Raw genomic sequence first — 14,073 nt, 5'->3', positions numbered from 1 at the left:
TCATCATGGCTGTAATAACTGATAAAGCAGCATCAGAGCACAGTGCTGCTCTCGCAATAGCTGCTACTCAGGGAAACTGCTCATTTTACTGCTCCAAAAGATGAAGAAATTTGCATTTTCATTTAGACTGGATGTGGATGGGCAATATGCTAACGCTTTTTATGACATCAACATGAAACAGCTTTGGTCTCCTTTTTAAAAACTACTCATTCCAGTGATTCAGAGTGGAAACTCTTTCTTTTGAGAAATATAATAACTCTGAGTACACAATGCACTTCTAGCTTTAAAACTTTGTATGATAAGCTGTGTTCTGGAAAGCTGTTACACACTGCATGTAAGCTCATTTTTCCTAAAATGGCATTTTATAGAATCTAATCACTTTAATAGCTTAATTTTATATATAATTTATATCAATTGATACTTGTATGAATTGAATACTTGTTTTTTATATAAAGGAACAATTTATAGTTGTCCTGTGAGTTTTTGTGGACAAAATCCAGTAATTTCAAAAGAAATTCATTTTTTTTTAAATTAATATAGTGCGTGTTATAATTACATAACAATTTGCCTATAAAGATTTTGGAATGCATTCAATTTGATGCCTTTGCGTGAATTGCCAACCAACAGAAATCTGCTTGTTGTGAAAGTCACTTTTATATGAGATTACATCGCTACACCCTTTGACACTTTTTTGCTTGCAATACTTTCCAGAAATTTCGATAACGTCATCAAACCTTAAACAGAGATGCTGATAGTTAGAGAGTAAAACTGGTTGCAAACACCAATTTATGGCGACTGTATGCAGTAAAACTGACATCGCACATTTGTTATTTCACAGAAACATTATTTTTGCAATATTTTTTCCAGCTAACCTGGATTCTCAAGATAATGGGAATGTTTCTTCTTTGTGGCTGGATGACGGACACGTGAAAGGCCAGCTGGATGACAGCTCTTAAAGTTACAGACACACCCAGTGAGGAACTCTGACAACATCCAGTTCAACTGTCAACACCACCTATCCTGTCAATCTTTGACCAACGGGAGCTGGCCGCGGCTGTGGCCCCGCCCAAGGGACGGTGCATGTATCTGACGCCCACATGGGGTGCTGTTTTGTCCTTTTCCCATGGAACCATCTTCTTTTGCCGTTAAAGATGTTCAGAAGGTGTTGTAAGTACTGATCTATGAATTCATAAATATACTGTATATTGTAAAAATCACTAGCTGAACCAGAAGCTACAATCAAGTTTGAAAAGCATTTATGTAGGTAAACCAAGGCGGGAGTTGGGAGGGTGGGGGTGAGCTTCAACTTACAAAACGAAAATTAAAAATGGACTTACGCCCAAAGAATGCTAAAGTTTACAGGTTTGTCATCACAGTCCTTCTTGTATACTTTGCAAATTTTGGACACAAAATCAATTATGGAATGGAGTCAACTAATCCAAGAGCAAGGCAGTGAAAATGTTCAGAAGTTCTTCATATCAGAAAAAAGAACCAAAGTGTAGTTTTTAGTCTTTTTTTAAGGAGTGTTTCTGTTTGGTGTTGGCTTTTTATGTAACCGGGTCTAAGAGAAGGTTTGTGTGCCCAGGTTTTTTTAGTAATCTCTTATGTTAATGTGGAACTCTTAATTTTCCTTGGGGGTTTTTCTTTTCTTGGACTGACATAACACAAGTATTTTGTGTTCAGTAAAAAAAAAAAAATTTAAGACTATTTTATTTTTAAGTTAATCTAAATAAACATGTAAAGATATACAGAGATATTTAAAGGAGATAAAAACTCTCGCCATCCAGGTTTAGGGAAGATGTCGTTTCCTGACCACGCTCGATGTGTTTGTGTGGAGTGTGGCATAAATGCGAGCGAAACTTGTATATAGATCCTATCCCTCGTTTAGTTTAACACAAGGAAAGCCCAAGTGAACAGCACGCAACTGAACACCGACCAGTAGATTCGCTCTTACTGTTTTTGTTAGACACGTTAGCGACAAACCGCTGCAAGGCATACTGTGATAATCAAGACATGAACTTCACTCCGGTTTCCCAACTCGGCGAATCTTTAAAGCTTGAGCTAAAAGGAGGACTGGTCCTTTTTACAAACTACATCATGGTGAAATAGCCGGTAGTCTGGTATGTTGTGATTAAGTCTCCTTTCAATCTCGCCGTCCTTTCTTCCACCCACACAGCTGCATTGTAAAAGTACTCAGTTGTTTTAGTAACGTCGGACGTGTCTAACTCACCTTGTTCTTAGTGTCGTCAGTAGTCGTGGTTCACGTCGGTGACCGAGAAGACGAACGTGCTCTGTAAATACATATCGTTTAGTTCATCCGATCACGAGGGAGCGCGTGGGGAAGATCCAAAGTCGCCATAGTTCTGTTGTTTAAAATCACGGTTTTAATGTTAAATGCGATTCACAGTCGCAGTGGTTTGTTAGATTCACCACCAACTATATTACGCAGGTTTTATGGCACTGACTATTTTAAACTCAGTTTTAATGTTCCTTAGAAGTGAGGGTTTGAGCGTCACGGTGATTAATCTCTTAAGTTCATCTGTAGTTGCATGAATGCTTTTCATCACTGCTATAGTTTTGTCTTTAGAGTAGATTTTAGTATAGTTTCGTTTGAGGCAATATATTCCGTGTGGAAAAAAACACCCGTTTCCTTGGAACACATCAGTCTTTTTGTATGGGTCTGTAAATACATGTAGTGTTGGCACATGCTCACCGTGTGCTGGGCTTACGTGACATATCAGGACTATACCTCCGCGACGTGTGTAAGTGTGTGCGCGTTTATCACCTTTACAACAATGGTAGTGATGCTGTCAGATTATATGTGTGGCGATGTCCGTTTTGTGTCTCTCGTGCTTGTTTCTTGCATTTTGGGTTTTTTTTTTTTTTTCGCTGTTTTCTTTTTCCTTTGTTTGTGCTATGGGGAACTGCTGCCTTGCCTGGCCAAACTAGATTACACTTTTTATTATTATTTTTTATTTTTACTTAAATACATCCTTTTACATGATTGCCATCTTCAGCTCCATGAAAATGAAAAGGATTGAGATAGCTCTGAGTCACTTGCTGGTAGATTTAGATTTTAGATTTAGCGACATAAATATTCAACCCCTGAAAGCTCGGTCTGAATCCTGGGCCAGGCCCAGCGAGTATGTGTCTTCTGGCCCACCGTCCAATGACAGGAGAAATCAAACAAGCAGTTTAAATAAACGGCGAATATGCATGTATACTTTTCTTGGTAAATATTTTTTCCACTGTCTGTGTTTACTTAATAAAAAAGGGAAAAAAAATCTCATAGTATTTGCATCTCGACATAAAAATCACTCCATTAGGAATTATAAGTGATGTTCCATATTAAAAATGATAAAAAGTAGAAAATAGTAAAAAACAAAACAAAAAAATACTATATATATATATATATATATATATATATATATATATATATATATAAAACTAAAGCCTCTGCTTGGTATGCTCCCCTCATTCTAAGTAAATCTATTGCATTGTAATGGTATACTATTGGGCTTCGTATATACTCGGAGTTTAAACATGGATGCTGGATTTTTGCATGATCATACATTTAATAAAACCATGAAATGACAACTATCAAGTGTTTGTCTGAATGTTAGTAGGTCTTCATCATAGCTTTGTTATTATTGAAACTTGATCTGGAAAGTATTTAATAAAAATAGCATTTCTGCAACCGATTCTGGGTTTTCTTTGTGCAAATGTAAAAGTCAGCATAAAGCGAACATTTACTGTATGTGCTTGATGCATGTCACTGATATTGTGTGAGATTAATTTGTGCACATTATTACAATGGAAAATGTAACCTGTTTTGTAATTTTGTTCATATGCTGATTTAAAATGTTGTATGCATTAACATTATCGTGATTTTCAGCTTTATTTCCCCCTTTTTTTTTTTTTTTTTTTTTTTTTTAAGAATTTTACAAAATTATGTAGAATGGTGCAAAATTTGGTAAAGGTGTTGCCACTTTACAAACCAAAAAAAAAAAAAAATCCATACATATGATTCAAAAGGTTAAATGGTCCTGGAAAAGTCATGTTTGTTGTATTCCTGGTCAAAAATTACTGCACTGGAAACGAATTGAAATTGAATCTAGTTGAAATATATTATACTGCACCCGGACTATATCTAAGCTCAAAAAACTAATTTTGTGCGATTGGAAAACACCTTAGATGTAAAGCATGACTAAAAGGAAAGTATGTTTTATAAATAAACATACAATAATGTTAAGTTCTTATAAAACAGCTGTATTTCTGCAGTTCTATAAGTGGCACCTGGTGGCTTTACAGAATTAAATTTACATTCAGACGGAGTTTTTTTGTTTTTTTTTTGCCTTGCCGTAATATTTGACAAGTTGATGGAAAAACAAGCTTAATATGGATCTTTAAACAATTTTGACCTACTATCCAGAATTATTAATGGAGCAGATAAAATATCATTTATTTTTATAATTTTGACATTACCTTCTTTTTTTATTTAAAGGCTAAAATGTTATGAAACTTAAAAAAAACAAAAAAAACTTTATATGAACATTTTGCATGTTATTACATAAACTCTTGTGAATCATGCTATCAGTTAAAACCCGGACAGCAGGTAACTGAATTGTTGAGCGCACTCTAAATTATAGATGAAACCGAGACGATCGTGCGTCAATAGATGGCACTGCAGCGTAACGTTAGCTGAAGAACTACTGAATGCACCTCAGAATCTTTAGTGCGATGTTCTTAATGTAAGAAGACTTACAAATAATATAGCTTTGAAACCTCATTCGTGTTCTGGTTGTGTATGACCTGTGCTTATGTTTAATGTACTGTGAATTAGAGCTAGGCTTTGTTTGAAACGGCCATGTCGTACATGCACATGTGCCTTCATGGTAAAAGCAATGAAATATAGAAGCAGCTTATAGCTTTATCCAACTGTAAGATACACTAGCGCAGTAATGGTTTAAAACAAGCAGCGTTTGCTGCATCAATAGCGCGTGTCTGCATTCAGATACATAGGCACTTTATAGAAGTGCACACCATTTATTTTTCCTTCTCTCCCCTCCAGCACACAGTGTACTGTCTGTGGTGACTCCCAGTGGACCTGAGCAAGTCTTATTTAAGGGCTTTGTTTCCTGCATTCGAGCGGCTGGGCCCCAAAGCTCTCAAATGGAGGGCGAGTCTCTCGTTTCTGAGCGGTGATTAATCAAACTCTCTCTACTCTTCCTCTCAGCTGATAAAGTAGACTGCAGGAACACAGATAAGATACTCACCCCTCTAGTTCACCTCACTTTACACTTGAAGAAAAGAAAAATGAGATGCCGGTCTCCATTCTGTGCCTTTATTTCCCAATATGTGTGTACTTGAACTGAACACCAGACATGACTTGGGATCACGTTACTGTTGATTCTTATGTATCCAACTGTTGCTACACATACACAATGCACATTCACTCAGTACAGTATAACGTAGTTGTCATATGGGCCATATAAAAAAGGTTTTCCAGGTGCTATTTAGTTTGGCACGTATAAAAACAGTTTTGCTTTGGTTCTGCACTGATATCAGACGGTTCCAAATCCTAGTTCAAACGTATTATCATAGAACATTGTTGATGAAATCGTCTGGACTGGCTGGCAATAATTCCATACTGAAGATTCCAGAGGTTCCATTTTGAATGTTGCTAAGATAACGTTATATTCTAGGTTTTTTTTTTTTACTGTATTTTTGCTCAAATAAATGCAGCCTTGGTGAGCTTAAGAGCCTTCTTTTTGAAAAATAACAAATCTTACCAACCCCAAACTTTTGAATAATAATGCAGGGATAAAAAAAAAAGTAATTTTAATAAAGAAACACTTGTCCGGATCATTAAATTAAAAAGTGGCCACCTCGTCGTCTTTACAGCTGCTTGGGCCGCACAATGTTTTTTGACGTCAAACAGAAATCACCTCAACAGCAACTGTTTTGAGAAAGGCAGCAGCGAGATGGCAATAAATTCATGAGACACATATTTAAATACTTCTCTGCTTAGCAGAGTTAAAGACTTTTGAGAATAAAATTTAAATAATCCTCTCATAGTCCCTTCCTTTCATGGGTATTTCCACAAAATGCTCCTAGAGGTTCTGTGCGATTCCCTCTCTTCCTAGAAGACTATATTTGCATTTCAAAACATCCAGTTCAACCACTCTAGGAGTCTTTTTTAAAGCTGTCCAATCGGGTCGCTGCCATTTCCATGCCTTTGAATCCGTGAACGTCCACTACAAGTTCCCATAATCAGATTGAGGGCTTCTCCCGTGACTCTGAGGGCTTGGTTCAGACTGACAGCGTGATCGGCTCGTCTATACCATCAGAGCCTGTGCGGAGTATGGAGGCGAGAGGGTCGGTCCTCTTTTGGCTCCTGCCGCACGGGGGCCCTGAGTTCTCCTGTGTGGAGCAGGGTTCTGCCGTGGTTCTCCTTATGCTGCTTCTGATCAGCTCCAGCTGGCGTTGTGCAGTTCATCTCTGAGCCAAATGGGCAGAGGCTGACCCAGACGTTTCAACATCCTGAGTAACTCCACGTTCTGCTCACGGTAATACTCCGACAGAAACACCATCGACTGGACAGAGGGAAAGATGAAACGTGCGTTACCCATACATTTATGGATATTCAAAATTATGAGAAGTCGATTCTTAGAAATAAAGACGATGACACCAAAAATGTTTATCTTGTCATTTTTTTTTAAATGTCAGTTTAGAAATTGTCAAAATTCTAAAAAATCTTTTTGATTTTTTGATGGTATCATTTGATTAAAATGAGAATTATCAGAATTATTATTTTGACTATATAATTTATCTCAGAACAAATGACATTCTGAGAAAACAGACTGATGATAAATTTAAGACAAAAGGTTTAAAAACGATTTCATACTACAGTTTTTGTAAAAACTAATCATCTTAACATGTCATAATTATACTTTTTAGCTCATAATTTCCTTTTTATTTCTATAACTTTTCATGTCGATTATGACTTTTTTGCCAAGTATGTAGCAGATAAGGGCTTCTACGCACAAAGCACAACATGCATCAAACAACAAATATACTGAATGAATATTAATGATCAGCCAGGGAATTTTTTGAGCATCTACACACTACACCACCGTGAGAATAATGTGACCAAGTGCTGCAACACGCTCTGATCAGCACTCGGTGATTTAATTTAAGTTGCTTTCAAAATATAATGCTTTATTCGCACTTGATATCAAACTGCCTCTCAAAATAGATCTTATGCTTTCCGTTCCGTCAGTGCTCTCGCAACCAATTACAGAGAGCAAAACTTCGCTGGCTATAACTGAAACGTGATGCCTATTTTTGTTCGGTCGCGGTATATCCATCTTATCTTCTTAACTGGAGCTGTGATGTAGAGAAGTGAGTCGTACCTCCAGGCTCATTTCTGGATACTTCCTTCCTTTGCTCTTTCCCAGACAGCGAGTACGTCCTGCCTCCACTTTCTGACACCAGAAACCTTTACTCTCGTCAAACCTTTAAATAAAGAGCAGGAACTAGTTACATCTCCAATAAGACTACTATTTTGTATCTAATCCAATGAAATTCTTTCATTTATTTATAAAAAGACATATATGTGATAAAGAACTAGACTGTATTTTTCTATACTTAAATCTAAGTGCTCTTGGAAACTGGGTGTACAGTAATAATGAGAGCTCGTACGTCAGCGCCTGTGTGTAGTTGAAGTAAGGTGTGACGCCGAGGAATTTCTGAATGCCATCCATCACCTGAGCAGGACTGGAGCGCAGCTGAACGCCGTCCACGATCAGCAGCTGTTCACAGGATAAAACACACGTCACACACACACACACACACACTGAAGCAGCTCAACACCGGTATGGGCTGATTTTCACTTGGAGCGCTCTGAAGCTGTGAGGTGCACTATTTACAGGTCTGAATATTCCTGGTTATTTTTAGCTGATTAGTGTTTACACAACTAATAACCAGACCACTAACAACTTGATGCATTTGGTCTAACAAGGAGCTTCAAGAAGACAATTTCAAATCAAAATCTAAATCCTGTAAAAATCTAGACCCGTAAAGACCAATAAATGAATAACATCCTTTAAATCTATATGCATTTCATTTTTACACGTTTAGAAAGTTTTTTTTTTTTTTTCATTCACCAAGTATGACAGTAAAGACATTTATAATATTACAAAATATTAAAACTGTAAACAAATGCTATTCTTTAGACTTTTTTTCATTCATCAAAGAATCATGTCAAAAAGTATTTTGCAGCACAACTGGCGTGTTGAAAAAGGTTCAAATGACACTGTTGTCTATAATAATTGCTGCTATTTTGAACAAATCTGCCTCATTATCACAGGAATAATTACAGTTTTTAAATATATTGAAGCTCTTTCTTTTCAATTGAAATAGTATTGCACTATATGTGTGTGTGTTTTGTATTTTGGGTCAAATAAATGCAGGTTTGGTGAGCATAAGACATTTCAAAAACATTACAAATCTTAACCAACCCCACTTTTGAATATGTTTTATTTATGCCAAGCTCTAAAATATTTAATGGTTAGAAACAATGTAAAAATATTTCTTTTGCACTATTTGTCATTAAACGAGCAGTTTTTAGCAGCTTTTATGAGTGCCTTATAATGATAAAGACAGTATCCAGCTATGTAGTGTGTCTTAGCTGCTATTATTTAAGCGTGTTTAGAACGCTCTTAACCAATCAGCATCCATCACCGAAATTAAGGTTAGTTAAATGACAGCATGTCAAAGCTGCAGACTTAGATAATAAGAGTTCTTTTAAGAGAAAGATCTTTTGTGTGCACACCTGGCTAGGTTAACAGTAGTGTAACAAGTACCAGAAGTCTGCTGTGTCTGTGTCTGTCTCTGTCTGTGTGTGTGTGTGTGTGTGTGTGTGTGTGTGTGTGTGTGTGTGTGTGTGTGTGTGTGTGTGTGTGTGTGTGTGTGTGTGTGTGTGTGTGTGTGTGTGTGTGTGTGTGTGTGTGTGTGTACCTGACTGGGCTGGTAGTGGTGTAACCAGCGCTCCAGATGGCTGCTGTAGGCTCCAGGCTGCAGGCAGCGGCGGTGCAGAGACAGCAGAGCTGCGGGGGACGACGGCCCTGCAGAGATCACCTCATGAAACGTGTAGTTTAGCGCCACAGGGTCCTGATGAGCCCTCTGATGCTAGAGAGAGTGACAGAAGTGAAATGATTTTTTTTATCGGATGCGTTGCTGTAGAGGAAGTTGATCATATTTGTAAAATGCTCTCCATTAGCACTGCTCTTCATCTCAATGGCAGTTGACTGGTTGGTGCAGGAATCCTGATCATCTGAAATCTACTGTGTTTTGTAAATCCTATTTTTGTTTAGTTTTTTTTTCCATTTGCAACAGAAATAATAAGTTAAGAGGGTCACTCCACCCCAAAAATGAACATTTTTTCAACCACTTACCATCATGTCGTTCCAAAACCGTAAAAGCTTAGTTTGTCCTCAGGACGCAATCTAAGATAATTTGGATAAAAACTGAGAGACTCTCCCCAAAAAATGCCAGCTAACCAGCTAAACTACACAAACGCACCTGGTACCATGAATACGCCCGGTCGGCAGGGTTGATGAGTATGGAGATGATTTTGGCTCTTGGTAAAAGGGCGGCTGCTCTCTTCGGAGCAACTTCAGTGTCAAAGTAGTTTGCGCTCTTCTCAAACAGGAAGTCTGTGCTCACATTTGAGGGTACAGGGAAAAAATCCATGTACCTGAGAGACACACAGACAGAATTAACACTTCTCCGCATGAAACAGAAATCCAATATGAATAACAATGTATTGCATAATATTTGCTGAATGAAATTTAATACATGTTTTTGACTTCAAAGATTTTCACATGTACGCTATGAATCACCCTAAACGCATTATTTTATGTCTTATCCCGATTTCAAGATCAGAATTGTACCACTGACAGACAAACATGACCCAGATGTTTTCTGCTAAATCTGTGGGTGTTTTACTACATCCACATAAATTCACAATGTTTGACATTTGACTCATTTTGGTGCTTTGGTGTCATTACATTCTTATAACTTTAAACATGTTAATTTTTTTTGAGGAGTGTAAAAAAAATTAAAAATCCATCAATGGGTCCTTCTGTCCTTCAATTAACATTTACCATGCAAAACAGAAAGTCTAATAACTTTTATCTCTTCTCATCCACTTCTCATCCAAATTTTAAGCATTGATAATAATCATGTAACAGACACAATATACTAGAATATTAAATTTCTGCATTTAGCATGATGAAAAATGTATTTTGATTGTGTGATGTGAGTAAAGCTTTACAAAAATGTGTATTTCATTTGAAAACTAGAAAATGAGATATGGATGGGGTTTCCATGGTTACCAGTCAATGCCACGCTGGTAGTTTGGTCCGCTGAAGAACTGCACCTCCTCAAAGGTGACGGGGCTGGGGAAGCTGCTGGTAATGGCAGGGTGAAGGGCAAGAAACGAGTGAAGCGCGGTGGTACCTGCAAAAAGAGCATGGCACCACTGCATCAAGCTGTTTTGATCAAATATTACATTTCTAGGAAATGCTCTGTGTTCTGTGACTTGTGTATGGTACGAAGTGTTCTACTACATTATTAAAATGTATATTAGTCTCTAATGGTTTTAATGAGAACATGGGTACATGCTTCTGTTACAATCTCACAGGCATATAGTGTTCAAAATAGAATACTTATCTAACTTAAAAAATATAATAATAATCATAAAAGGATTTTTTTACCGGTCTTCTGAGGGCCAATCACTATAAACTTAGGTAGTCTGTCACAGGTCTTCTCTTTGGACCAGATGTCTTTGTGTCTCTTGTCATGACACGGGTTCTGTTTAACAAGGGGAGTATTTGTAAGTATAATGTGAGCATAAATTAATATGAGACTGATATAAATCACTTGTAACATGTTTTCGTGTTTGTTACCCAACCATGCAACAGGGGATCTACAGGCAGACTGACAATTATTCTCTTACCAAAGCATGTGGGGAAAAAAATTCTAAATTAATTTCAAACAAAACAAAGCTTAGCTAAATGAAACTTTCTTACTTAAAAATGTTAAATCCTTGAGAATAATGTTAACTAATATATTTACGACATGCAAAATAATTACATTTTATTATAGCATTTAATATGATTATTACTGATGATTGATTTTGGGGTAAAATAAGATCATCTTTGGCAGCCTTTATGAGGTTTACCCAGTTTTACGCACGACTATGTAATTTCACAAACCTGCCACAAGGGGTCTCTCTCATCAGGGAAAATCTGGAAGTATTTCTGAGCGAGGCGGACTGGAGGCAGAGTCTGCAGGCGCAGGTGAGTCCAGCACTGCACAAACCTCACCAGTGACTCAAAGGTGTACAGGCCCAGTCGGTCATTGCCGTAGTTTGACAGGTGAGTCATGAATATACTGACCTACCCATGGGAGAAGACAAGGACAAAGACAACGTTTGTAACGTTACGCCATTATTTGAGGTGTTGGCTGGGCCAGTGTGTCTTTGTGGGTGCGACACTAACAGGATTGAGCAGCACTGTAAGAAACAGCTCTCCACCGCGAATGCTCTTGTCCAGCTCCTGAGGGCCTCCTGGATAATCTTTGTAGAAGATGGTATGTGTGAAAAGCCCACAGGTCTGCCGGGGAAGAACCTGATACACAAAGCCAAGCACAACTTGCTAGCCAGATCACACATTTCACAACAGAAACGACAGCACTTTTATTTCATGGGAAATATGAATGCTTTTTGTGACCCTGACCCAGTCATAAGTTGCATGGGTATATTAGCAGCAATAGCCAACAACAGTATGGGTTAAAATGATAGATTTTTCTTTTATGACAAGAATCATTAGGGTGTTAAGTAAAGATCATGTTCCATGAAGAAATTTAGAAAATTTCCTAACATAAGTATATAAAAAAAGTTACGTAATATGTTGTTAATCATTTCATTTGGGCAACTTTAAAGTTGTTTTTCTTAATATTTCGATTTTTTTTTGCATCCTCGGATTCCAGATTTTTAAACAGCTGTATTGTCTTATGTTGTCTTATCCTAACAAAGCACACGTCAATGGGAAGCTTATTTATTCAGCTTTGATGTGATGTATAAATATCAGTCTTACAAAAAATTACCTTACGACTGCTTTTGTGGTCCCGGATCGCATTTTAATAACTTTACAATAATGTTTGATTTGTTAAAATTAATTAATTATAAGATAATGGTTCATTAGTATTGTGTGTATTGTTGTGCACTAAAAATTAAACATTTTTACAAAACTATTAATCTAGGTTGATGTTAATTTATCAAATTTATAGTACATTGTTTGTTAACGTAAAATACATCAGTTTATATACTACTGGCCAAACGTTTTTTGGAAGGATTTGTGACACAGCAGTATTAATGGCTCCAAAAATTCAGCTTTGATATTATATGAATACATTTATTTTAGGTACATTTTTAAATAATAGTAATAATTCAAAATATTACTGTATTTTTGGAATAAACAAATTCGGCCTTATTGAAACATTAGCCATTCGTTTTAAAAAAGATTTTCAATGCAGGGAAAGATACCAAACATATTTGCTCTGAATAAAGGTGCGTCAGCATCGCCAAAAGGCTGTTACAATTTATAATTGACACATTAATACCTGCCATTGTTGACAGTGTACTGCATGCGTTAGCTGTTAGACAGCAATTACACACGTCTTTAAATTAATCTCCTTTAAAAGCACCTCTGCTGAGCCACGTGAATGTCTTTATCCGCTGCACTGCACAATTCTTGAGCATTTTGCACCATAAGCATTGCATCAAGTTAAAAATAGCATGCATCCTGTGCTACATTTTGTTGCGTTTAGTCTAGTTCTCCCAGACACTAGAATGCACCCAAACATCTTATGTAAATGCCCGGAGACACATGGTTGACTGAAAGTAATTGCACTTCAGTTTCCACCTGTATGCCGTTGTGTATGAAGCCTCTGCGATAGCGGGCAGGCCTGAGATGAGGATACTCTTCTGTGCTGGTCACCTTGATGCCCCATACGTTTTTCCAGGCCTCATAAAGCTGACTGTGCACAGGGTACACACCTGAGTGATGGGGGGCTACAGCGTAACCCATGTCTGTGGGGATACCATGCTCCTGAAAGAGAAAGAAAGATAAAACCTTTTCAGTATCGTGCACCAGAATCGAGAGTTACACAGCACGTTATTTGGCACGTATCAGGGCAGATTATAACCTGTGCAAACTGTTTGTTAAGTCTCATCTGTTCCGAGTACGCTGACGTTGTGGAAGAGATGAGGCTGCATGTGACTCCACATGTGCGGAACCACCAGAACTCCTGTCGGTGCCGAAGCAGTGTGTCGTCACCCTCATCTTCTTCATCTGTACCTGAAGAACAAGACCAGAAAGAGACGATAAGCGGCGTGTGGAGGTGGAGATGGTTTTATCTCTATAACTTGCACAACCATCAATTTTATCGTACCTGTATGAAAAAACTTGCCAGAGAATCCCAGGTTGAAGGTGAAATTAGGGACCAGAGAACGGAGTTTGTTTTGTGTGTGAAGCAGTGCCTAGAGAGGACGGAGATAAAACATCTCAGCTGGCACAAGTATACATAATCTAAATAACAGACGATGACTCTTTAGGCCACTTTAGGTTACAACTAAGGGTGGGTGGAATTAATGTTATATCGCAATATGAGTCACAGTGATGATATCCTGCAGAACAGTTGTTTTAGCTAAAAGTTAAAGAAGGTTTTATTCACTGTATCTACAATCTTTTAAAACCTAATTTGGATAAGCTTTAAACTCTGATTAGATAAATCAGTCACATTTACAATACTTCATTTCTGTATTAATATTGCAGATTAAACACAAACAACAGTAAGCAGCTAGATATTATATTATATTTATATTCAGGTTCTTCCTCATCCGGAAACATTTTGCACTCTATTTTTGCATTATTCAGTGTTTTGCTTTCCCAAGTGTAAAAACAAAGTTGTTTCTGATAGCCGCACAAATATATCTAGCATTGT

The 14,073-nt window shown here is 37.3% G+C and overlaps 1 protein-coding gene across 1 annotated transcript in view; it reads right to left on the bottom strand.

Annotated features, from left to right (window-relative positions):
• Window positions 1-6,382: 6,382 nt before the first annotated feature.
• Window positions 6,383-14,073, bottom strand: part of LOC122355686 (bifunctional heparan sulfate N-deacetylase/N-sulfotransferase 2-like) — a 60,360-nt gene continuing 52,669 nt past the window's right edge. The window contains 14 exon segments of the mRNA XM_043254224.1: window positions 6,383-6,596; window positions 7,416-7,518; window positions 7,705-7,814; window positions 9,022-9,192; window positions 9,586-9,760; window positions 10,401-10,524; window positions 10,782-10,878; window positions 11,283-11,465; window positions 11,568-11,696; window positions 12,993-13,178; window positions 13,276-13,309; window positions 13,311-13,365; window positions 13,368-13,427; window positions 13,522-13,609. Of these exon segments, the coding sequence (XP_043110159.1) occupies window positions 6,471-6,596; window positions 7,416-7,518; window positions 7,705-7,814; window positions 9,022-9,192; window positions 9,586-9,760; window positions 10,401-10,524; window positions 10,782-10,878; window positions 11,283-11,465; window positions 11,568-11,696; window positions 12,993-13,178; window positions 13,276-13,309; window positions 13,311-13,365; window positions 13,368-13,427; window positions 13,522-13,609 (1,641 nt within the window). The 3' untranslated portion in view covers window positions 6,383-6,470.

Source organism: Puntigrus tetrazona, chromosome 12 (genome assembly GCF_018831695.1).
Source record: "Puntigrus tetrazona isolate hp1 chromosome 12, ASM1883169v1, whole genome shotgun sequence".
Lineage (NCBI taxonomy): Eukaryota > Metazoa > Chordata > Actinopteri > Cypriniformes > Cyprinidae > Puntigrus > Puntigrus tetrazona.
This window is presented reverse-complemented; position numbering and strand designations above follow the sequence as displayed.